This window comes from Scyliorhinus canicula, chromosome 10 (assembly GCF_902713615.1).
Source record: "Scyliorhinus canicula chromosome 10, sScyCan1.1, whole genome shotgun sequence".
In the NCBI taxonomy this organism is placed as follows: domain Eukaryota; kingdom Metazoa; phylum Chordata; class Chondrichthyes; order Carcharhiniformes; family Scyliorhinidae; genus Scyliorhinus; species Scyliorhinus canicula.
The window spans coordinates 18,921,172-18,945,954 of record NC_052155.1 but is presented as its reverse complement, the minus strand read 5'-3'; the positions used below and the strand labels follow the sequence as shown (position 1 = coordinate 18,945,954).

General features: G+C 46.3%; 1 protein-coding gene across 1 annotated transcript in view; it reads left to right on the top strand.

Annotated features, from left to right (window-relative positions):
• The first annotated feature begins 15,919 nt into the window (after nucleotides 1-15,919).
• LOC119972262 (guanine nucleotide-binding protein G(s) subunit alpha-like) overlaps nucleotides 15,920-24,783 on the top strand; it is a 489,412-nt gene continuing 480,548 nt past the window's right edge. The window contains exon 1 of the mRNA XM_038808668.1: nucleotides 15,920-16,701. Coding sequence (XP_038664596.1) covers nucleotides 16,287-16,701 — 415 coding nt within the window. The 5' untranslated portion in view covers nucleotides 15,920-16,286. The remainder of the gene's footprint in view (nucleotides 16,702-24,783) is intronic.

Below are 24,783 nucleotides of genomic sequence, written 5' to 3'. Positions count from 1 at the left end.
ACCATCTTCCTTTGTGTCAGGTATGAATCCAACCAGCAGAGAGTTTTCCCTCTCATTACCATTGACTCCAGTTTAGCTGGGGCCCCTTGATGCCAGACTCGGTCAAATACTGCCTTGATGTTAAGGGCAGTCACTTTCACCTCACCTCTGGCATTCAGCTCTTTTAACCATGTTTGAATAAGGCTGTAATGAGGTCAGGGGCTGAGTGACCCTGGCGGAACCCAAACTGAGTGTCCATGAGCAGGTTATTGCTGAGTAAGTGCTGCTTGATAACATTGTTGATGACTCCTTCCATCACTTTGCTGATGATGGACAGTATGGAGAGCAGTCACTGATAGGGCAGTAATTGGCTGGGTTGGATTTGTCCTGCTTCTTGTGTACAGGACGCACATAGACTATTTTCTATATTGCCGGGTAGATGCCAGTGTTGTACTGGAACACCTTGACTAGGGGTTTGGCAAGTTCTGAAGCACAAGTCTTCAGTGGCTCGATTGCCAGAGCGAACAGCAACAGGGATAACGGGCATCCCTTTCTCGTGCCTCTGTGCAGCTGGAAATAGCCACGGGTGGTGGTATTTGTCCGGGAGCGCTGTACACCAGTTTCGTCCATGAGGCCCAAACACAAACTATTCAGCACCTCCACAAACCTGGTCTGATCCTCCGCGATTACCTCTGGCAAGCAACTTTCCAGTCATCTCACCAGAGCCTTCACCAGGACTTTGGCTTTAATGTTCAGGAATAAGTTGGGTCTATATGACCCACAGTCCATCAGGTCCTTGTCCTTCTTGGGGTCAATGAGCTTGAGGCCTGTGGGAGGCAGGACCCCCTTGACACTGAGTCATTGAACATCTCCCACAGATGTGGGGCCAGTGCTGCTGCGATCATCTTGCAGATGTCTACCGGGAACCCATCCACTCCAGGTCCCGGTCCCGGACCGGTGCCTTCCCTGACAGCGTGGAGTTAATGCATTCCATGACCTCCTCCAGTCCTAATGGTGCTTCCAGTCCCTGTTTGTTTTCCTCCCCCACAGCCAATATGTCCAGTCCATCCAGAAACTATTTCACCTTTGAATCCCCCTCCAAGGGAAAGTTGCGAAGGCCCTGTGGATCTCATCTGGAGCCGTGACCACCCTACTGTTCCCGTCTCTTATCTGTGCTATCTTTCTTGTGGCCACCTGTTTCCTCAGCTGTTGGGCCAGTAGGTCTAGCCTTGTCCCCGTGCTCATAAACGGCCACCCATGTCTGGCAGAGCTGGTTCACTGTTTGCCCGGTGGGGAGCAAGTCAAATTCCAATTCGAGTTTTTTCTTCTCCACCAGAAGCTCAGGGCCATAGAGTAACGTTGATCCACTTCCAATTTGGAATCGATCAGCTGCTGCCTTGCTCCCCTTTCCCTCCTGTCCTTGAGACCCCTGTACACTATTATTTACCCCTGATCACTGCCTTCACTGCCTCCCATGTGGAGGGTGTTACCTCCCCAGTTTGGTTGCAGGTTACATACCCGTTGATGGCTTTTGACATTTTTTCGCAGCACGCCTTTTTGGCGAGCAGGACTGTGTCCAGCCTCTGTGCGGGTTGGGGTGGGGAGGGGGGTGGTATTGGGCCCAACCCTTCTCCAACCTCACATTCATGTAGTGTGGTGCGTGGTCCAAGATTAGTATTGCTGAGTATTCCACCCCCAGCCACCCCTGGAAGCACTGAATTATCCACTACAAAGAGGTCTATGCTTGTGGACATGGGAGAAGGAAAATCTCTACTCCCTTGGATGATTGAACCTCAGTCGGTCCCTCTCTCTTAGATGTGCCTCCTGATAAAAAATAATTGGGTACTCTAAATTTATATTCAAAAAAAGATGTATCTCCTGAAGAAAGACTAGATCGACCCTCAGGTTTTTTAGATGGGCAACCATTCTGGTTTGTTATATTCCCTCACCTTTCAGGGGGAGTTTCTGTGCCCTCCCCCCTCTTGTGGGGTAAGCCATACTTACCTTGTTGACATGCCCCAGCATTCCCGGGTTTCCGTTTGTTCATTGGCCAACCAAAATGGCCACCTCCGCCTTTCTCTTTCCAGCTATCTCCACATGCAACCTGCTGTAACCAGCATTCCACCCTTCCCCCTCCCCCCACTTACCCCCCCCACCCCAACCGACTTGCTGCTCTGCACCCCCCCCCCCCCATAGCTAGGACATCTGTAATGTTCTCACTTATATCCAGACATAGGTTTTGCACAAATTCCTTGCCTTTGTACTTAATGCCTCAATAAATTAAGCCAAGGATCCCATCTGTCCTTTTAATAGCCTAGTTGACTAGTCCTGCCACCGCCAAAGATTTGTGTACGCGTATAAATCTCCAGATGTTTCTGTTAAAAACATGGAAAATAGGAGCAAGAGTAGACCATTCGGCCCCTCGGGTCTGCACCACCATTCAACATAATGGCAGCTGATCTTCTATTTCAAAGTCATATTCCCGCTCTTTCTCCATGCCCCTTGATGCCTTTAGTGTTTCAACATCTATCTATTTCCTTCTTAAATATATTCAGTGACTTAGCCTCCAAAGCCTCCTGTGGTAAACAAGGTTCACCACCCTCTGAGTGAAGATATTTCTCCTTATCTCATTCCTAAATAGCATATGTCAGGGATTCCCAAACGGAACCCTGGCTCTCCGCATGACTCCTTGAAGGATGCCGCGGTCAGTCCAGCCGGGGCCTGAGAGGAGCCAGATTCTGGGGGTGGCTCAAGAAGGGCTAATGCTGGGGGTTCCCGAGAAGAGCTGGGGCCAGGGGGTGGGGGGGGCAGAATAGAGTCAGAGCCAAGGGAGCCCCGGGAAGAGTTGTGATGAATGCAAGAATTTCAGAAATATTGTATTGGTGCAGTCGGGGTTAAACGCCTGGCTTAGTGTGTAACTACTGCGGTCATAGTTTTTAAAAATCCTGGTTTGAAAGGCAACTGGACCTTTTGGAGACAGAGGTGTAATTAAAGCATCGTGAAAGTTTGGGCTATTGGACTTTTGTTTATATTAAGAGGGTTCTCTGGGGAGTAGAAGGAGAAATACTTCCTGGTCAAAAGCCTAGAGGGAATAAGTTTAAATATATTCAACCACTGCTGACGTTTGACAAAAAAGACGTGGAAGCCTTTTTTTATCTCATTTGAGAAAGTGGCTAAACAATTGAACTGGCCAAAGACCATGTGGGTATTGTTTGTTCAAACAAAGTTAGCAGGTAGAACTAGTGAAGTGTTTGTATCACTATGTGAGGAGGTATCTAGGGATTATGATGAGGTTCAAAAAGCCATATTAACTGCATATGAACTAGTGTCAGAGGCCTACAGACAGAAGTATAAAAATCTAAGGAAAGAACCTGGTCAATCATATCTAGAATTTGAAAGATCAAATGCATGTCACTCTTGAGGAAACAATTATTTTGGAAGAATTTAAAGATTCACTTCCCGCAGTAGTGAGAACTCATGTGGAAGAGCAAAGGGTTAAAACTGCTAGACTGGCAGCAGAAATGGCAGATGATTTTGAATTAGTTCATAAACTAAGGTCTGGTTTTTGATATTAATTTTAATATTTGAAGGATAGAAACTGGGAAAATGATAAATCCACAGTTGGGCAAGGCAAAGGACGTTTAGTTGGAGATGTTAAGGATAGTTTGCCTCCAATTAAAAAGGAAACCTATGATAGTGGAAGAGGACGTAGGAACATAGGAATTAGGAGCAGAAGTAGGCAATTCAGTCCTTTGTGCCTGCTCTGCCATTCAATCAGAACATGGCTGATATTTTCCTGGTCTCAAAACCAGCTCCCTACCTGTTCCCCAAATCCCTTTAACCCATTTTTAAAATCAGAAATACATCTATCTCCTTCTTGAAACCATTTCATACCTCATTTTCCACCGCTCTATGGAGTAGCAAGTTCCACAAATTCACCACCCTCTGCAATAGGCACTAGTTCATCTTGAAATCAGTTCAGGGGCAATTAGGGATGAGAAATAAATGAGAGATAAGAAAACATAAATGTTTTCATTGCAGTAAAGTTGGACACATTAAGTTGCAGTGTTGTTGGCTTTAGAGAAGTACCAGGAAGACAGACTTGTTAAAACAAGATAAGCTTGTGGGGTTTATTGAAGTGGGGGAAACAAATCATTGTTCTAAAGGAAGTGGAACAACAGAATCCACAGCCTGCTCAGAGGTTGGTGGATAAGCAGGTGCCAGATCTTTTTAAAGATTTTATTTGTGAGGGTAATGTTTAATCGTGTGTACAGGGTGGAGTAGGTTAGGAAATTAAAATTTTAAGGGATACATGAGCAAGTCAACCTTTAATGGTGATAGATAAGGAGATATGTAGTTCGGAAGGAGTGCCATAAAAGATGGTAATATGTGGAATTAATGGTGAAAGGAGTAGTGTGCCATTATGCAAGGTAAAGTTAGAGAGTCCAGTGAAAAGTGGAGAAGTTGTGGTAGGAGTAAGAGAGACATTGGCTGGAATTCTCTGCCCGTTGAGATTCTCTGTTCCATTGGCAGCGCACCCCCACCAACAGGTTTGCCGGCGGCATGGAGTGGCTTCAGTGGAAAATTCCATTGACAAGCAAAGGAAGGAGAGAATCCCATAACCAGTGAACCGGACGCCGCTGAGAAACACATGGCTGGGGGACTGGAGAATCCAGCCCATTATCTTTTTAGGGGGACAATTTATCCTGGGTAATGATATAGCTGAATCACAGGTGGAAGTGATGCTTACTGTGGTTAAAAAGCTGGTGGAAAGTCAAACAACTGAGGTGTTGCAAGAAGCATATCCTGGGGTGTTTCCTGATTGTGTGGTGACAAGATCATAAAATCAGGTTGAGATGGGAGGAAGAAAATTCAAGGCATACTGCTAGGGAGGCAGAAATTCGGTTATCAGAAACCATCTTTGATTAGTTGCTTGATGGGGAACAAGGTGATGGATGAAGCGGATGTCTTTAGATTATGAAAGTTGGCTGAAATTCGGCAGAACAGTTCAGGAATAAAGCAGTTTTATCAGAAAGCATATACAGAAATAGAATCTGAGTGTATACTGGAGTCTGATTACATTAGAAATAATGTTTTAATGAAAAAAAGGAGACCTTTACATAATCAGGCAGATGAGTAATAGGGAGAAGTTCATCAAGTAGTATTACAGGTGGGTCATAGAAAGGAGATTTTACAGGTATGCACAAGTTTCCAGTACGGGGTCATTTTGCAGTATGGAAAATGCAAGCACACTTGGAGGGACTGGTAGAGGAGCATGAGCTTCCCAGCAGGAATGGATCTGGTACTTATCGGTGCAAAACTATGTGAAGAAACAGCTGCCGTCCTTTCCTGACCTGCCGCCCTCGGTGTTGCAGAACAAAGTGGTGTTGAGAACAGGGGTTGCTGAGGGCAGGGTGTCGGACATTTACAAAGAATTAATGGACTGGGAGTGTGCCTCGGTAGGAGAAGTTAAGCGGAAGTGGAAGAATAGCTGGGAGAGTGCTGGAGGCTGGGTTATGGGAAGAAAGCTCTGAGAAGGGTCAATGCATCTTCTTTGTGCGCTAAGCTTAGCCTCATCCAATTTAATGTAGACCACAGGGAACATACGACAGTGACCAGTACAGGCAGATTGTTTGAGGGGGTGGGGGATAAGTGTGGGTGGTGTGCAGGGGCCCCGCGAACCATGTCCACATGTTTTGGACCTGTCCGAAGCTGGAGGGATTTTGGCGGGGGTTCACTGACGTGATGTCTCAGGTGTTGAGGGTGAAGATGGTCTCGAGTCCAGAAGTGGGAATTTTTGGAGTGTCAGAAGACCCAGGAGTCCAGGGGGTGAGAGAGGCCGACGTCTAGTCCTTTGCCTCTCTGGTAGCCCGGATACAGAATTGTTGGGATGGAGGGACACAGGGCTGCCGAACCTGGGAGTGTGGGTGAGCGATCTCGCAGATTTTCTTAGACTGGAAAAAATCAAGTTTGCCTTGATTTACTGAGTTACAGAGAGTCACCATTGTCACATGGTAGATCGCCAGCAGAGTTACTCAGGGATAGAAGGTTGCGTACCACACTTCCATACTTGGTAAAGAAGGAGGAGAATGCAGTGGTACTGCAGGTAATGCAAATCATTAAAGCAAAACAAATGTAGTTCTATGATAGAGTGTCTCGAACTTCACCACCTCTGAGTAGTGATGACATCATGAGAGTCGAAGATTCAGACAATTGGTCGAGAAAAGCCACTGTACTTGAAGAAGTAGCACCTTGACTACAATGTACAGACAGAGGATGGGTTGATTTTAAGAAGAAATTGTCGGGTGCTGTTGAAAACCAGAGAAGACTTTCACAATTGTTATGGGCCAGGGTTTAGAAAACCCCAAAGTATATCATGGTGTTCACCTGACCCACAACTGTTTATCAATTTTGGTTCCAATGAGCACAAAGGCCTGCCTTTCAGGTGTTATTCAACAGAGGCACTTTTAATAAAAAACAACTTTATTCTACGAATTTAGTTAATATTTTTATAAACACACACAGTAAGCATTTTTATCAACTACAAACATAAATACCCCACTCAGCTACAGTAATCTATGTAACACCCTTAATAAATTCCCCCTTTAACTGTTCCAATTTAACAACAACATCTCATAAACCAGAAACCCCTTTTCAAAGGTGTGGCCCATCACACGGCACTCTTTCTGCCTTTAAGATTTATTATGGATACAGCTGTTTCCTTTCCAAAACAGCAGGTTTGAATTCCTTCCAAAAAACAGTTATCACTTTTAAGTTATCAAGTAATCTGGAAACAGCTTTTAAATTGCAGATAGAGACACTTCTTTCCACCCTGTGCAATACAAAACCAAGTCGAAAACTCAAAGCGAAAGTAAAACTCAGAGCCACAGCCCAGCTCCACCCACACAATTGCATCACTGAAGCCATGTGATAAGCCAAAAACATTTCTTAAAGGGACACTTCCATGACACAATAAAGTCATGGGTGACAAGTCTACATCAGAATCAACATCAGCTGCAGTGTCTGATAGGTCAGCAGTTCCTGGGCATGAAAATGTCATGGAGTATTTGTACATACAATGCTTGCTGTTCTTGTATACATATACATATTTGTTTAACCAGTTTTCAAAATAAAGTAAAAAATACTGATGGACTCATAGGCTCATGATATCACATGCAAATATACTGATGATAATTTATTGATTCCATCCTTCAAAGGAAAGGGGGTGCAGTGATATCATGGTTGTTTTGTAATTCACCGACTGACCATTAGGAGTCTCATTAGTATCTAGAATTTCATAGAATTTACAATGCAGAAGGAGGCCATTGGGCCCATCGAGTCTGCACCAGCCCTTGGAAAAGGCACCCTACCCAAGCCCACACCATCACCCTATCCCCGTAACCCAGTAACTCGACCCAAACTTTGTGGACACTAAGGGCAATTCAGCACGCTAATCTACCTAACCTGCACATCTTTGGACTGGGGAAGAAACCGGAGCACCCGGAGGAAACTTCATATAAGTGAATGTTAGAGTCAGTAAACCTCAGACTGGCTGGAGAAAGCTGGAGAGAGGTTGCTTGTATTTGATCTTTTTGTTATTAATCTGTTATTTTGTATATTGTTTAACCACACTTAATGTTAATAAATCATATATAGCTTTATATGACTTGGGGGAGGGCAGGATTGAGACATACACGGGTGGTGCGGGGAGCAGGACAAGGCATTGGTGGTGATTATAAAGTGTAAGTGGGAGGAGGAGTTGGGGAGGGAGATAGGATGGGGTCTCTGGTGTGAGGAGATGCGGCAAGTGAACTCAACCGCCTCCTGCATGAGAATGAGCTTGATTCAGTTCAAAGTGGTGCTTAGGGGTACACATAACTCGATCAAGGATGAGTAGGTTCTTCCAGGGAGTAGCATATAAGGACATAGGAACATAGGAATTAGGAGCAGAAGTAGGCAACTCAGCCTTTCGCGCCTTCTCCACCATTCAATCTCATCCTGATCTCAAAGCCACCTCCCTAACTGTTCCTCATATCCCTTTAACCTCTTTTTTAAAATCAGAAATATATATATCTCCCTCTTGAAACCATTTAATGATTCAGACTCCAACGCACTATGGGGCAGCAAGTTCCTCAAATTCACCACCCTCAGCTACAAGTAGTGCCTCCCCTTCTTAGTTTGAAATCTACCGCCTCTCAACCGAGATCTGTGACCTCTCATTCTAGATTGCCCCACAATGGGGACCATTTGGCCTACATTTACTTTATCAATCCCTTTCAGTATTTTATATACTTCGATCAGATCCCCTCTCATCCTTCTAAACTCCAGCGAGTATAAGCCCAAACTGTTTAATCTCTCCTCATATGCCAACCCTTTCATCCCCAGAATCAATCTGGTGAACCTCCTCTGAACTGCCTCCAATGTCACCGCATCCTTCCTTAAATAAGGAGACCAAAACTGGGCACAACACTCCAGATGTGGTCTCACCAGCACCCTATACACTTGCAACAATTCTTCTCTACTTTTATACTCCAGTCCTTTTGCAATGAATGCTAAAATTCCATTTGCTTTTCTTATTACATTTTGTACCTGCATACAGACTTTCTACAATTCATGAACAAAGACACCCAGCTCCCTCTATCCAGGCGCATTTTGAATCTGCTTTCCATTTAGATAATAATTTGCCTGACTATTCTTTTGGTCAAAATGGATAACTTCACACTTATCCGCATTAAACCCCATCTGCCAAATCTTGGCCCAATCTCCTAGTCTACCTATATTCGTCTTTAAATCTGTATCTCCTCTTCATTCCCTGCTTTCCCACCTATTTTAGTATCATTCGCATATTTTGTTATGTTACATTTTCTCCCTGCTTGCAGATCATTTATATAAATTGTAAACAGTTGAGATCCGAGGATTGACCCCTGCGGCACCCCGCTAGTTACAGTTCACCGGCCAGAGAAAGACCCATTTAACCCAACTCTCTGCTTTCTGTCAGTCAGTCAATCCTCAATCCAATCAAGTACTCTACCCCCAAGCCCCTGTCATCTCATTTTCTGGATCAATCTTTTGGCACCTTGTCAAACGCCTTCTGGCAGTCTGGATCTACCACATCCATTATCCACCTTGGTGGTTACATCCTCAAAGAATACAAGTATGTTTGTCAAGCATGAATTACCCTTCATAAAACCATGCTGACAATGGTGGATTGAGCTTTGTCTTTCCAACTGTTCAGTCATCTCCTTTTTAATGATTGATTCCAGCAACTTCCCCATCACAGAGGTCAAACCAACCAGTCAATAGTTTCCTACTTTTGACCTTTCTCCCTTTTTGAATCAGGGAGTTACATTAGCGTGTTTCCAATCCACCGGGACCTTCCCAGAATCCAGGTAATCTCGAAGTAACTAATGTATCCACTATCTATGCTGCCACCTCCTTTAACCATCCTGCAACCATCTGCTTGTGGCCGGATGTGTTCTCCACTTACATGGGAGTCCCTGGTCACATGACCATGGTCTTGAGACTACATAGTGTGTCTGCACCGCCAGCTGGTGGTTGGCGATTGCACACCATCCAAAGATGTGCAGGTTAGGTGGATTGGCCATGCTAAATTGCCATGCTAAGTGTCCAAAATTGCCCTTAGTGTTGGGTGGGGTTACTGGGGTAGGCTGGAGGTGTGGACCTTGGGTAGGGTGCTCTTTCCAAGAGCCAATGCAGACTCGATGGGCCGAATGGCCTCCTTCTGCACTGTAAATTCTATGATCTCTATGAACCCTAGGGTGCATGCCCAGGTCCCGGAGCTTGGTCCCAATTAATTGGACCGTATCTTGATCATCGGTATCGATTTCCTCCAATAAAGGGGTGGGTGCTCTGATTGCTGGGTGGGTAGTAGGTGGCCGTTGGCCTGCTTTGTTTTAGTCTCTTCTGGCGCCGGGGAGTCTGCTTTAGTATCATTTATCTAAATGTTACTCTTTTGTTCCCGGAGATGGCTCATTAGTATGGTAATGGCTTTGCAGTATCGGTCTTGTCTGGGAACTGCAGCTCCAATCAACAGACAAACCTTGCACCTGTTTGCTTTCTCAGCATTGTCCATTTTCCCTACATTCTTTGCAAAGTGTTCATTTTGTAATCGGGACGTGGCCACCCCAGGTGGCTACAGTGAAACTTTATCAAAAACTTTCTGACTATCCAAATACACTACATCTACGAGTTCTCCCTTATCTATTCTGCTAGTTATCACTCAAAAAAACCCCAGTTGGTTTGTCAAACATGATTTGCCTTTCATAAATCCATATTGACTTTGTTTAATCCTGTTGATATTTTGTAACTGCCCTGTTCTCACATCCTTTATAATACTCTCGCACTTTCCCTGTTCCAGTACCCCCTTTAATATTGTATCATTTAGTTCATATTGCCGATCCTCTTTCTTCCCACCAAAATATATCACTTCACACCTCTGTGCATTAAATTCCACTTGTCAGCTATCTTCCCCATCTTTTAATCATGGTGTTTTCAACGCCACTTGATCGACATTTCAGTGTACGTTCTTGCTGTTTCTTTGCTAAAGTTGTCACTGTTACCCAAGTCAGTATCTGCTTACTAACACTGAATACCCGCTGGTCTTTAAATGTTGGTATCTACAATGCATAAATAGAGATCTTACGGCATTGAACACATGCCAATAGCCAGACAAACTGAAAAACATTGTTAACAAGTTTAATCATGGAGCAGTGCAACTGGGGCAGCAACGTTTGGATGGCCGCATTTAATCGTGCATCTGCCTCTTGCCTAGAGTTGTTGAACCACGTATACATAAGTAACTGCCAGCACCATTAGCCTCACTGAAGATGTTGATGGCAAAATCTGGCCCAGTACTTTACTCCTGTTTGCTCTATAGTTCAGTGCCATAGCAAACACCAAACAAGTCACATGATCACATAATCACAGAATAATAGTGCAGACGAGGCCCTTCGGCCCATTGAGTCTGCACCAATGCATGAAAGGCACCTGACCTGACTACCTAACCCCATTTGCCAGCACTTGGCCCATAGACTTGAATGTTAAGATGTGCCAAGTGTTCATCCAGGTACTTTTTAAAGGATGCGAGGCAACCTGCCTCTACCACCCTCCCAGGGAGTGAATTCCAGACTGTCACCACCCTTTGGATAAAAAGGTTTTCCTCAAATCCCCCCTAAATCTCCTGCCCCTCACCTTGAACATTTGTCCTCTCATAACTGACCTTTCAACTAAGGGGAACAGCTGCTCCCTATCTACCCTGTCCATGCCCCTCATAAACCTGTACACCTTGATCACCCCCAATCTTCTCTGCTCCAGAGAAAACAACCCAAGCCCACCCAACCTCTCTTCATAATTTAAATGTTCCATCCCAGGCAACATCCTGGTGAAACGCCTCTGTACCCACTCCAGTGTATCACATTGTTCTTATAATGTGGCGATCAGAATTGCACAGTACTCCAGCTATTGCCTCATCAAAGTTCTATAAAACTCCAACATGGCCTTCCTGCTTTTGTAATCTATGCCTCGATTGATAAAGGCAAGTGTCACATATGCCTTTTTCCACCCTATTAATCTGCCCTTCTGCCTTCAGAGATCCATGGACAGACACACCAAGGTCCCTTTGTTCCTCGCAACTTCCCAGTGTCAGGCCATTCGTTGAACGATGGATTTAAAGATGCCATGCCTTTTTTTAAACTGGTGTAACCTCAACCAATTAAGCAGAGTTCACTCCTTACAAGGTGTGTCTGAAACATGATAGTTAAACATTTTGAATCTTCTTTGCAGTTTCTCATAAACCACGTGCAATTGCGTCAACGCCCAGATTTCCATTTATTTAAAAGCAAATTACTGTGGATGCTGGAATCTGAAACAAAAACAGAAAATGCGAGGTGAAACTCCAAAATAGCTCCCTCTATCCTGTTCCCCCTCCCCTTTTTGAAGCACTGGAAAGATCTTTCTTCATAACCATCAGCAGTTACCTTTGGCTGACTTGGTGATACTTTTACATTGTTTCACTTGCTCAGGAGCCATTCTACAAAATAGTCCCTCGACCTAAATTTAGCTGGAGAAAATTCAGTCCCATTGCTGATCAGATAAGGCCATAAGATGTTTTATATCTTTTTTTTCTGATATGTTCATCAATGCAGCATTTTTCTGTGAGCACATGTTTTTATTAACCGCTTTGTGAGGGGGGGGGGGGGGGGGGGGGGGGGGGTAAAATTCCGCAGCTTGCGGCCTTTTCAGTTTGAGTTTGTGCCATGGAGATCTGCTTTTAGCTGCAAGTGGAATGAAATAAATTTCACCACCAAGAATTTCATTCACGTTTACTCAAAACACAACTCATTAAGGGGATTCCCCCACCCTCCCAAACCCTAACTTGCCCTTTTAGCGTTCAGTGAGATAATTAAAGATTTCAGAGCTATTTTCGGGGATTTTTCAAATATCATTTTGTTCTACAGTGCAATATTTATAAAATTTATTTATGTGGCTACGAAGTGATACCCCGTCAGCTTGCATGGTCTTCCAGTGGACGTCTTGGTGACCTATTTTAAATATATTGGTCTTGAGGCAGCTCGGGGACAACTGAAGGCCATTGAGCCCCTCAAGAAGGAGGGAAGGAGGGGGGTTTGTGTGCTGGAGAGAAGGTCAGTGAAGCCCACAGGAAGAGGAGTATGAGGGAGGGGATTGAAGGGCTGGGGAGAGGGTCAGTGAAACTCACAGGAGGGGGAGGGGAGAGGAGAGAGGAAGGGAGGAGAGAGGGAGGGAGGGGAGAGGGAGGGAGGGGAGAGGAGAGAGGGAGGGAGGGGAGAGGAGAGAGGGAGGGAGGGGAGAGGAGAGAGGGAGGGAGGGGAGAGGAGAGAGGGGATTGAAGGGCTGGAGAGCGGGGCCAGTGAAGCTCACAGGAGGGGGAGGGGATTGAAGGATAGAGAGGGGGTCAGTGAAGTCCACAGGAGGGAGGGGATCCAAGGATGGAGGGGGTGTCAGTGAAGCCCACAGGAGGGGTAGAGGGAGGTGGTTGAAGGGTGTGTGGTGAACATCGCATCAGGATGGGGGGGGGGGGGGGGGGGGGTCAGTGAAGCCTACAGGAGGGAGAGGGGATTGAAGGATGGAGGGGGGGGGGTCAGTGAAGGCCACAGGAGGGAGAGGGGGAGGGGAAATGAAGGATGGAGGGGGGGTCAGTAAAGCCCACAGGAGGCGGAGGGGATTGAAGGATGGAGAGGGGGGGGGGGGTCAGTAAAGCCCACAGGAGGGGTAGAGGAGGGAGCTGATTGAAGGGTGTGTGGTGAACATCGCATCAGGATGGAGAGGGGGGGGGGGTCAATGAAGCCAACAGGAGGGAGAGGGGGGAGGACAATGAAGGATGGAGGGGGTCAGTGAAGCCCACAGGAGGGGGAGGGGATTGAAGGATAGAGAGGGGGGTCAGTGGAGTCCACAGGAGGGAGGGGTTTGAAGGATGGAGGGGGGGGGGGGGTCAGTGAAGGCCACAGGAGGGAGAGGGGAATGAAGGATAGAGAGGGGGGGGGGGTCAGTGGAGTCCACAGGATGGGGGATTGAAGGATGGAGGGGGGGGATCAGTGCAGGCCACAGGAGGGAGAGGGGGAGGGGAATGAAGGATGGAGGGGGGGTCAGTGAAGCCGACAGGAGGCGGAGGGGATTGAAGGATGAGGGGGGGGGGGGGTCAGTAAAGCCCACAGGAGGGGTAGAGGAGGGAGGTGATTGAAGGGTGTGTGGTGAACGTCACATCAGGATGGAGAGGGGGGGGGGGTCAGTGAAGCCTACAGGAGGGAGAGGTGGGAGGACAATGAAGGATGGAGGGGGTCAGTGAAGCCCACAGGAGGGGGAGGGGGTTGAAGGATAGAGAGGGGGGTCAGTGGAGTCCACAGGAGGGAGGGGATTGAAGGATAGAGAGGGGGGTCAGTGAAGCCCACAGGAGGGGGAGGGGATTGAAGGATAGAGAGGGGGGTCAGTGGAGTCCACAGGAGGGGATTGAAGGATGGAGGGGGGGGGGGGGGTCAGTGAAGGCCACAGGAGGGAGAGGAGGAGGGGAATGAAGGATGGGGGGGGGCATGAAGGATGGGGGGAATGAAGGATGGGGGGGGAATGAAGGATGGGGGGGATGAAGGAATGGGGGGATGAAGGATGGAGGGATGAAGGATGGGGGGAATGAAGGATGGGGGGGAATGAAGGATGGGGGGATGAAGGATGGGGGGGGATGAAGGATGGGGGATGAAGGATGGGGGGAATGAAGGATGGGGGGAATGAAGGATGGGGGGAATGAAGGATGGGGGGAATGAAGGATGGGGGAATGAAGGATGGGGGGAATGAAGGGTGGGGGGAATGAAGGGTGGGGGGAATGAAGGGTGGGGGGATGAAGGATGGGGGGAATGAAGGATGTGGGAATGAAGGATGGGGGGATGAAGGATGGGGGGAAATGAAGGATGGGGGGAATGAAGGATGGGGAATGAAGGATGGGGGAATGAAGGATGGGGGGAATGAAGGATGGGGGGAATGAAGGATGGGGGAATGAAGGATCGGGGAATGAAGGATGGGGGGAATGAAGGATGGGGGGGAATGAAGGATGGGGGGAATGAAGGATGGGGGGAATGAAGGGTGGGGGAATGAAGGATGGGGGAATGAAGGATGGGGGGATGAAGGATGGGGGGAATGAAGGGTGGGGGGGGGAATGAAGGATGGGGGAATGAAGGATGGGGGGGATGAAGGATGGGGGGAATGAAGGATGGGGGGGAATGAAGGATGGGGGGAATGAAGGGTGGGGGGAATGAAGGATGGGGGGAATGAAGGATGGGGGGAATGAAGGATGGGGGGGAATGAAGGATGGGGGGGAATGAAGGATGGGGGGAATGAAGGATGGGGGGGAATGAAGGGTGGGGGGAATGAAGGATGGGGGGAATGAAGGATGGGGGGAATGAAGGATGGGGGGATGAAGGATGGGGGGAATGAAGGATGGGGGAATGAAGGATGGGGGAATGAAGGATGGGGGGATGAAGGATGGGGGAATGAAGGGGGGGGGAATGAAGGATGGGGGATGAAGGATGGGGGGGATGAAGGATGGGGGGAATGAAGGATGGGGGAATGAAGGATGGGGGGGATGAAGGATGGGGGGGATGAAGGATGGGGGGAATGAAGGGTGGGGGGGAATGAAGGATGGGGGGAATGAAGGATGGGGGAATGAAGGATGGGGGGGATGAAGGATGGGGGGATGAAGGATGGGGGTGGGGTTGAAGGATGGGGGGATGAAGGATTGGGGGGGATGAAGGATGGGGGGAATGAAGGATGGGGGAATGAAGGATCGGGGAATGAAGGATGGGGGTGGGGATGAAGGATGGGGGGGATGAAGGATGGGGGGAATGAAGGGTGGGGGGAATGAAGGGTGGGGGGGAATGAAGGATGGGGGGATGGAGGATGGGGAATGAAGGATGGGGGGGATGAAGGATGGGGGGATGAAGGATTGGGGGGGGATGAAGGATGGGGGGGATGAAGGATGGGGGGATGAAGGATGGGGGGGGGGATGAAGGATGGGGGGGGGGGGATGAAGGATGGGGGGGTCAGTGAAGCCCACAGGAGGGAGGGGATTGAAGGATGGGGGCGGGGGGAGAGGGGGTCAGTAAAGCCCACAGGAGGGAGAGGGGGAGGGGAATGAAGGATGGAGGGGGGTCAGTGAAGCCCACAGGAGGCGGAGGGGATTGAAGGATGGGGGGGTGGGGGAGAGAGTGGGTCAGTAAAACCCACAGGAGGGGGAGGGGAATGAAGGATGGAGAGGGGTCAGTGAAGCCCACAGGAGGCGGAGGGGATTGAAGGATGGGGTGGGGAGAGGGGGGGTCAGTAAAGCCCACAGGAGGGAGAGGGGGAGGGGAATGAAGGATGGAGAGGGGTCAGTGAAGCCCACAGGAGGCGGAGGGGATTGAAGGACTGAAGCGATGGTCAGTGAAGCCTCAGGAGGGATGTGAGGATTGAGTGGTTATTGGGCTGTGAGTTTGGAGGATTTACGGTAAGGTGGACCACTGGTCACTGGGATCAGGTGATTTACGAGTCTCGAACGCCGTATCTGGTTGTGCACAATGGAAAATTGGGAATTTTAAACCATTCCGTCTCTTCCTGATTTTGTTTTGGGGAAGGGGAGGGAAGGATCTAATATCCAATATACATCTGACAGCAGAAAGCAGGGATCTCTCCAGCAGCAGCATCCTGGAGGTGGCAGGCACTGGCAGTGGGAGGATGAAGCGCTGATTCAAGCGGTGTGTTCGAGGCCCTGTGGGGGGATTTGAAACATGGGGATGTGCTACAGTCTGCGGCCGCGGCTGTTCAGCGATCCCATCGCGGCGTCCGTGTCCAACCCGAGCCCGGACTCGGAGCCACCGCCACCGCCACCGCCACCCCCAGCAGCAGCAGCAGCAGCCGCCCCGCACCGTGTGGACACGGAGCTCCGCCGGGAGGACACCGCGGGCACACTGCGGAGCTCCGGCTGGCAGCAGCAGCAGAACGGGGGAGACCGAGAGCGGCTGCAGCTGCCGCCGCCTCACAGCAGCAAGAAACCCCCCGAGAAGCAGAACAAGAACTGGGACAAGCTGCGGGCGGAGGAGAAAGAAGCGGAGAGAGAGGCGAAGAAAGTCAGCAAATACATCGACAAAATCCTGAAGGAGCAGAAACGTGAATACAAGCAAACACACCGACTGCTTCTGCTGGGTAGGCTCAATGCATGTTTACCCCCCCCCCCCCCCCGTATTTGTTTGGGTGATTTATTATAGGGATGCATTCCATAATTAGTGTGCACGACCCAATTTATTTTCAGTGTGCTTTTCTTCCTCTATGTCTGCAAGTTCGGCTGTGATCTTATACCACAGGTTGCATTCATCATGTTATTGAGGTTTGAGACCAAAACATTCAAACTTCTACTTCCAAAAATGTGTAGCAGGTGTCAAACGACGAGAATGGTATTGAGTGATCACAGGGCATATGGGGAACTGCTCATGTTGGAGGTCTGAATTGATACTGGAGTGTCAATGTAAGCTGTGGGGTGGTTAGAGGGGGACCAGTGAATGTTTGGGTTTTCAAAAAGACGTCATAAGTTGCCACGTGAAAAATGGTCTTGCACAAGTTCCAGATTCATGAGGTTGAGGGCACCATTAGCGTGGGTAGAGGATTGGTCAAAAGATAGGAAAACCGACCAAGAACAAACGGGTCATTTTCAAGTTAACAGGCTTATTTCTTTTTGCTAATGGGATGGTGCAAAGATCAGTATCAAAGTTGTGGATTTTGTCACTCTAGAGGGTTGTGAATCTTTGGAATTTTTTGTTCTCAGAGGGCTGGATGTTATGTTGTTGAGTATAGTCAAGGCTGAGATCAATATAACTGGACTCTTAAAGGGATCAAATTATATAAAGGGATTGGGTGGATAAAGTTTGAGTTGAGGCTGAAGATGATCACAATCTTGGGTGGTGCAGAAGGCTCAAGGATTGTGTAGTCCACCCTGCCCCTAATTCATTCTGTTACTGTGTTTCCTATGTTGGACTTTTTTGGATTTGTTTATTGTCACGTGTTCCGAGGTACAGTGAAAAGTATTTTTCTGCGAGCAGATCATTAAGTACATGAAAAGAAAATACATAATAGGGCAATACAAGGTGCACAATGTAACTACATAATGCCGGCATCGGGTGAAGCATACAGGGGTTTAGTGTTAATCAGGTCAGTCCATAAGAGGGTCGTTTAGGAGTCTGGTAACAGCGGGGAAGAAGCTGTGTTTGAGTCTGTTCGTGCGTGTTCTCAGACTTTTGTATATCCTGCCCTATGGAAGAAGTTGGAAGAGTGAGTAAGCCGGATGGGAGAGGTCTGTGATTATCTGCCCACTTTCCCCAGGCAGCGGGAGGTGTAGATGGAGTCAATGGATGGGAGGCAGGTTTGTGTGATGGATTGGGCTGTGTTCATGACTCTGTTGTTTCTTGCGGTCCTCGGCCGAGCAGTTGCCATACCAGGCTGTGATGCAGCCAGATAGGATGCTTTCTATGGTGCATCTGTAAATGTTGTATATGGAATAGACAAGTTAATCTTTTGGCAATTTTGTAATTGGCATGGGTAATGCCTCCAACATGAATCCACCTTTACTGACTGACCTGTGTATTTCCAGTACATATTACTTATTCAAAGGCTGTTTCTCCTGGAAAGTTAAAATAGCTACATTTGAAATTATTGTGATTCTATCGAGTATACTTGTTTTCTTAAAGACTAACCCAGGTTTCCATTCGACCATAAAATAAGTGTCAATCATATTCATGTTATTTCTAAGTAATTAAGTACACCAGGTATTTAAATGAAGTTTGTATATGTGTTTTGGAATTTCAAGCGAAACAAATAAGCTCAGATTGTTCAAATGTAATGCAAGATATAAACAAAAAAGGCTCAATTTCTCTTTTCAGAATACCAACTCTACAATCTTTCGATTGCAGCATTTAGCCATTTTAGTGATTCTAGTGTCCTGATCTTGCCTGCTATTTTCAGCAACACATTCCACTTGTTGATTTTGTGTAAGTCGATACTTCCTGATGTCAGCCCTTGATTTGCCATTCTCCTGGGATGGATGAACTATATCACAAGGCAATTAAGGGAGGAAAATTGTGAAATAAGAAATAACTGTGGCCATTTTGCCGAAGATAGTAAAAATGGAAATGTTTTCAATGGGTTAGCAAATATACAAATATAGTTCCATATTTTGAGGCAAAAAGCCATACCTGTAGCAAGAGACTTACTAATCTGACCTTTGTATTTGGAAATCCAGACAAATTAATAATGAGACAAAGTGAAAGAATACTTGTTTGAAAATAAAATGAAGTAGATCCCACACAAGAAACTTACAGACTTATGTCCCTGTGTCGGAAGGTTGAAATGTATGTGTGTGAATTAGTAACTAGTTAAAGGAAAGGTGCAGAAGCAATTTGTCAGATGTGTCAAAGTGACTAGAGGAAGTGAGTAGGGTTCTGTTTGAGTAGATGTTGTCTAACTTTGTGTTCTAATGTACGTAAATTATTTGAATTTGCAATCCTGCAAGGTGACTAGATTTTCAGATGACACCAAGCAAGCGAGAGACTAGGTTTTAGAGAAGGCAGCCAAGAACTTGGAAAGAGAGCTTGGCAAGTTTTCATCTGTTATCAGTGACAAATGGCATTAAGTATGGATTAATAAAAGACAGGTTTACATTTGTAAAGAGTTGTTCCACAGGATGTCCCAAAGCACTTAGCTGGCTGGAGTCACTGTTGTAATGTAGGAAATATTATAATAGAGTTCAAGAAAATGCTTGTATTGATAGGTGCAATATAATGTGATAACGAGAGAGGTTTAAGACTTGGTAGTTTTAGTTAACTTGTGAGATGACCATGAATCGGGCAGCAGGATGTTGGATTAGTTGAATTGAAGTCTTCACTCTCCCCATTAACTGCTGTGCAATGGACGATCATCGAATAAGCTATTCAGCTTCACTAATTGTGCCTACTCTGCCAATTCATTTAATTATGGATTTTCTGTATCTCGGCTCCATTTTCTCGCCTTTGTTGCATATCACTCGATACTATCACCTAATGTATCTATTTCAGTCTCAAATTGCCCCAGAATCTTCACTAACCTGTGTATTTAAATAAAAATCTTTCAAATTTAAAGTATTTTCTTCCCATTTTAAGATTTTGTCCTCTTGTTCTGGATTGCCTCATCAAAATAAATGGTTTCTCCATACTTACCCCATGAAATCCCTCCATAATGTTTTAATACCTCAAATAGATCACCCCTCAATCTTTTCAACTCGAGGAAAAAGAAACCAAGTCTATGTACTTGCCCTGATGATATAATCCATTGAGCCCTGGTTATTGTTCTGCACTTGACTCTCCAAGGCCAATATATCTTTCTGAAGTTCGATGCCTAAAAATGAACCCCCAAGAGTTTCACAAAGGCTCCACAATTGAAGCCTCACTTTTGAATTGAGATAAAGACCAAAATTCTGTTAGTCATTCTGCTTAGTTTTTTAACCCGCGCAATATCTTTTAGTAATTTGTGTGCATAGATATCTAAATCCCTTTGCTTGTTTGCAACTCTTGAGTCCTTGTGATTGAGCAAATATTCTGATTGTATTGTATTCAGATCCGTAGTGAATGACTTCACTTCCCTAACATGAGCATGCCCACTTGTTTAATCAGCCTCTATCTCTTTGTATCATCAGTGCAACTGAGGCCAGGTGTTAGCCATGAGGAGTGACTAAATAAAGGGCTTCTGAACGTCAAATAGCTCCTTGAATGATCCTTCTGAGGAAAGAGCAAACCGTCTCAGAGCATGTTAAAGGTTAGGAGATTTCAAGGTTACATTTTGAGGAGCAAGTTTAAGGTATATGCCAGGAAATATATCTTTACATGCGAGATGATCAGCAGTTAGGATGGTTTTCCATGAATGGTGTGCTGAGGTTTGAGCACTCAATTTGTTCAAGAAATATGTAGATGTTGTAATCAAAAGATGGTTGTATGAGGTCAAATGGACTGAAAAGGCAATGGTCACTAAAACTGTATTGTCTGAGATTGAGATTTCTGCCTCCTCTGTGGTATTTGCCAGGTCAACTCTGGTTGCAAATTATAATTGAAGCACAAAACCACTATCAATGTTGTCCTGTAATGAATTTGTGCCAGAAGTTAGGTGTATCTCTTACTTAATTTGAAGGTTGTTTGAATGATTAGGGGAGGGAAGGAATTAAATCCTTTTCATATTGAACAGATTTTTGGCTGACCGAAAACTCACCTGTGATATTCAACTCCAGCTAAGATCTTATGGCACTGTGTATGCTTGCATACCTATAAACATAGGTGTTTTATTTTAAATGCGGAGCTATGAGCTCCTAATGGGCAGTCAAGAACATTGAACAATTGAGGCGTAGTTACGGAAAAGGTTTGTGCTGTGTACAATGAGCAGGCGATGGAAAGAATCTGCCTAATCAATATGACTGTTTCAATATTAATGTTCTGCTGCTGATCACAAGCTGTCCTTACAAAGGATGCTGCCTCAGTTTAAAAATAATAGGGCTGTAGACTGATTTGAAAATTTGCAAGTGTCAAATGGAAATGCTGTACTGAATTTCTCTGTCCTATACACACCCTGTGTGAGTGAGTATGATGGATTTCGGAAGCAATTGCCGTTATCTCTGACTAAATCATATTGATGTCTCTGATGAAGTGTCCACGATGCAAGGGAAACCATGGGATGGCCTACTCAAACTGGTTCTATATTGACTAATTCTGTTTGGTGATGCGGGAGTTTATGTTTTTCTGCTTTTCATTCCCATGCACGATGGGTGAACACAGTATTGCAACAAACTAGGTCACAGATGACGTTTGGATATTGGAGAGGCTCCTAATCAATTGATCAGGCCACATAGCAGTTTAGTTGGTCAGGTGTAAAGATGTGTAGAGTTATGATCTGGAATGTGATGTTGAATCGGTGGTGGAATCAAAAAAGGGGGAGGAGGGCATGGTGGGACTAATTAGCTCATTTCTTTAAATTAATAGGGCAGCACGGTGGCCTAGTGGTTAGCACAACCGCCTCACGGCGCTGAGGTCCCAGGTTCGATCCCGGCTCTGGGTCACTGTCCGTGTGGAGTTTGCACATTCTCCCCGTGTCTGCGTGGGTTTCGCCCCCACAACCCAAAAATGTGCAGAGTAGGTGGATTGGCCAAGCTAAATTGCCCCCTTAATTGGAAAAAATAATTGGATAATCTAAATTTATAAAAAAAAAAATAAAAAAATAAAAATTTCTTTAAATTAAGAGGCAGTTTAGCGTGGACAATCCACCTGCACTGCAAATTTTTTGTTTGTGGGGTGAGACCCACGCAGACACGAGGAGAATTGTGCAAACTCTACATCAACAGTGACCCAGGCAGGAGTCGAACCCGGGCCCTCAGCGTCGGGAGGCAGCAGTGATAATTTATTTGCTCTTTAACCACGCCACATGCGTAGACTGGAAGCACGCCCCATGCGTAGACTGGAAGCACGCCCCATGCGTAGACTGGAAGCACGCCCCATGCGTAGACTGGAAGCACGCCCCATGCGTAGACTGGAAGCACGCCCCATGCGTAGACTGGAAGCACGCCCCATGCGTAGACTGGAAGCACGCCCCATGCGTAGACTGGAAGCACGCCCCATGCGTAGATTAGAAAAAGGGGAAAATAAACTGCCCATAAAACTCTGATCTGGGATTTGAATGAAGGTGAAAGCAAATGGAATTAGAGGGTGATTACTGATATGTGACAAATCCAGTTGGTGCTCCAATACCTCAACTACTCTACTGCATTGCTATAGAATGAGAACTTGAATTAGCAAAAGAGCAGTTGTGGTGGGAATATGATTGCTACTGAAGGTCCTAAAATAGACCCATACAGGTGAGTTTCACTGGTATCTCTGGAGCACAGTAGCACTCCCAATAGCAACACAAACAGTTGCATTGGATTTGCACACTGTCAATATTGCTGGCCTTTCTCTACTCATACACGTATTGTTTTACTTTTGCACTTGCCTTCCTCAGCCATTGGAATACAGTGGTGAAAACTATGACTTTAAAACAATCGGCAGTGTAAAATCTTGTGTACACACTTGTATGTAAGAGCTAGTGCTCTATAAATAGGGCAATTTCAACAGCACTGACATTCCGGTCAGGTAATGTATTACAGGACTACATCAGGAAGTGATTCTGCAATATAAATAAGGCTGCCACATTTCAGCACAAAAGTTGACCCGAGGTAGTACATGCTGGACACAATCACTGCTGTCATTGAGCATTGATTAGATAGAGAGAAACTTTTGCCGCTCGTAAAAGGATCGAGAACAAGAGGCACAGATTGAAAGTAATCTGCAAAAGTGGCAAACGCAAAAAACGTTTTCACACAATGAGTGGATCGGGTCTGGAATGCACTGGCTGGAAGTGTGGTGGAGGCAGGTTTAGTTGAAACATTCAAGAGGGCATTGGATGATTATTTAAATAGAAAATGTACAGGGGAAAAGGCAGGAGAATGGTACAAGTCATAATGCTCATTTGGCAAGTCGGTGCAGACACAATGGGCCAAATGGTCTCCTTCTGCACCATAACAATTCTGTGATAATCATTCTGGAAGCCTCAATGTTAGCTTGTTGGTTACCTTTCCTAATTTATAGGTAGTTGAGTACACATGCTGAACACTAGAGGTGAAGAAACCAGTGTGCCCTTGTGCGGTGCAGTATCTGAGAGGAGATAAGATTTGAGTACACACGTGTCAGGTACTGAGAGTGTTGGTCTTCTCTTCCCACGTCACTAATTTGTACGGGTGACTGGCAGGAATGTTTGCATTATAACTGAAGATCAGTCAAGTATCTAAACCATAAACACTGAAGCCATAGCATTTTCAAAATGGAGAGGAACCAGATGGCCTAACGTTCTCTTCGCTTTCAGTGACATATCAGATGAGATGAAGAATGAACAGTCGGAGACTGTTGTGCATCCAGTCATTCCAGGGGCACACACGTTATCCGAGAACAGTTCTGATAGATGATGTGGAGATGCCGGCGTTGGACTGGGGTGAGCACAGTAAGAAGTCTTACAACACCAGGTTAAAGTCCAACAGGTTTGTTTCAAATACGAGCTTTCGGAGCGCAGCTCCTTCCTCAGGTGAATGGAGAGGTATGTTCCAGAAACATTTATATAGACAAAGTCAGAGATGCTGGACAATGCTTGGAATGCGAGCATTTGCAGGTAATCAAATCATTACAGATCCAGGGAGAGGGATAATCACAGGTTAAAGAGGTGTGAATTGTCTCAAGCCAGAACAGTTGGTAGGATTTTGCAAGTCCAGGCCAGGTGGTGGGGGGTGGATGTAATGCGACATGAATCCAAGATCCCTGTTGAGGCCGCACTCATGCGTGCGGAACTTAGCTATAAGTTTTTGCTCGGCAATTCTGCGTTGTCGCGTGTCCTGAAGACCGCCTTGGAGAACGCTTACCCGGAGATCAGAGGCTGAATGCCCTTGACTGCTGAAGTGTTCCCCGACTGGAAGGGAGCATTCCTGCCTGGTGATTGTCGCACAATGCCCGTTCATTCTGATAGAGGTCTACGAGATTATGAGGGGCATAGATAGTGTGGATGGGCAAGCACTCTTTCCCAGTGTGGACGGGTCAGTCACCAGGGGGCATAGGTTTAAGGTCCGTGGGGTAAAGTTTAGAGGAGATGTGCGAGGCATATCTTTTACGCAGAGGGTGGTGAGTGCCTGGAATGTGTTGTCAGGGGGGGTTGTGGAAGCAAATACATTAATGGTGTTCAAAAGGCATCTTGACAAACACATGGATAGGATGGATATAGAGGGATATGGCACAAGGAAGTGCTGAGGGTTTTTGGCAAAGGTTGGTATCATGACCAGTACAGGCTCGGAGAGTCGGAGGGTCTGTTCCTGTGCTGTAATGTTCTTTGTTCTTTGTTCTATTGTCCTTTCTCACCCCTAGTTGTTCCTTGTGCAGCATATTAACAATGAACAGATCATTTAGCTCTGCAGTTTGATAGCTAGATACTGAAGCATGATGAGCACTGCTTGGAAATGGGAACATTTTCTATTCAAGAAGCTAGTCCCAATATCCCATTACTAGTTCATTAGACGTAAAGTCCCCTTGACGCTTCCTGAGCAACCCCCCAGCAACAGTTGAGATATTGTTCATTTCTCCAATCATCATGTGGATCCGGGGTACCTGGTTTTGCACTGTGGCCCCACACCTATTATACATTGCATTG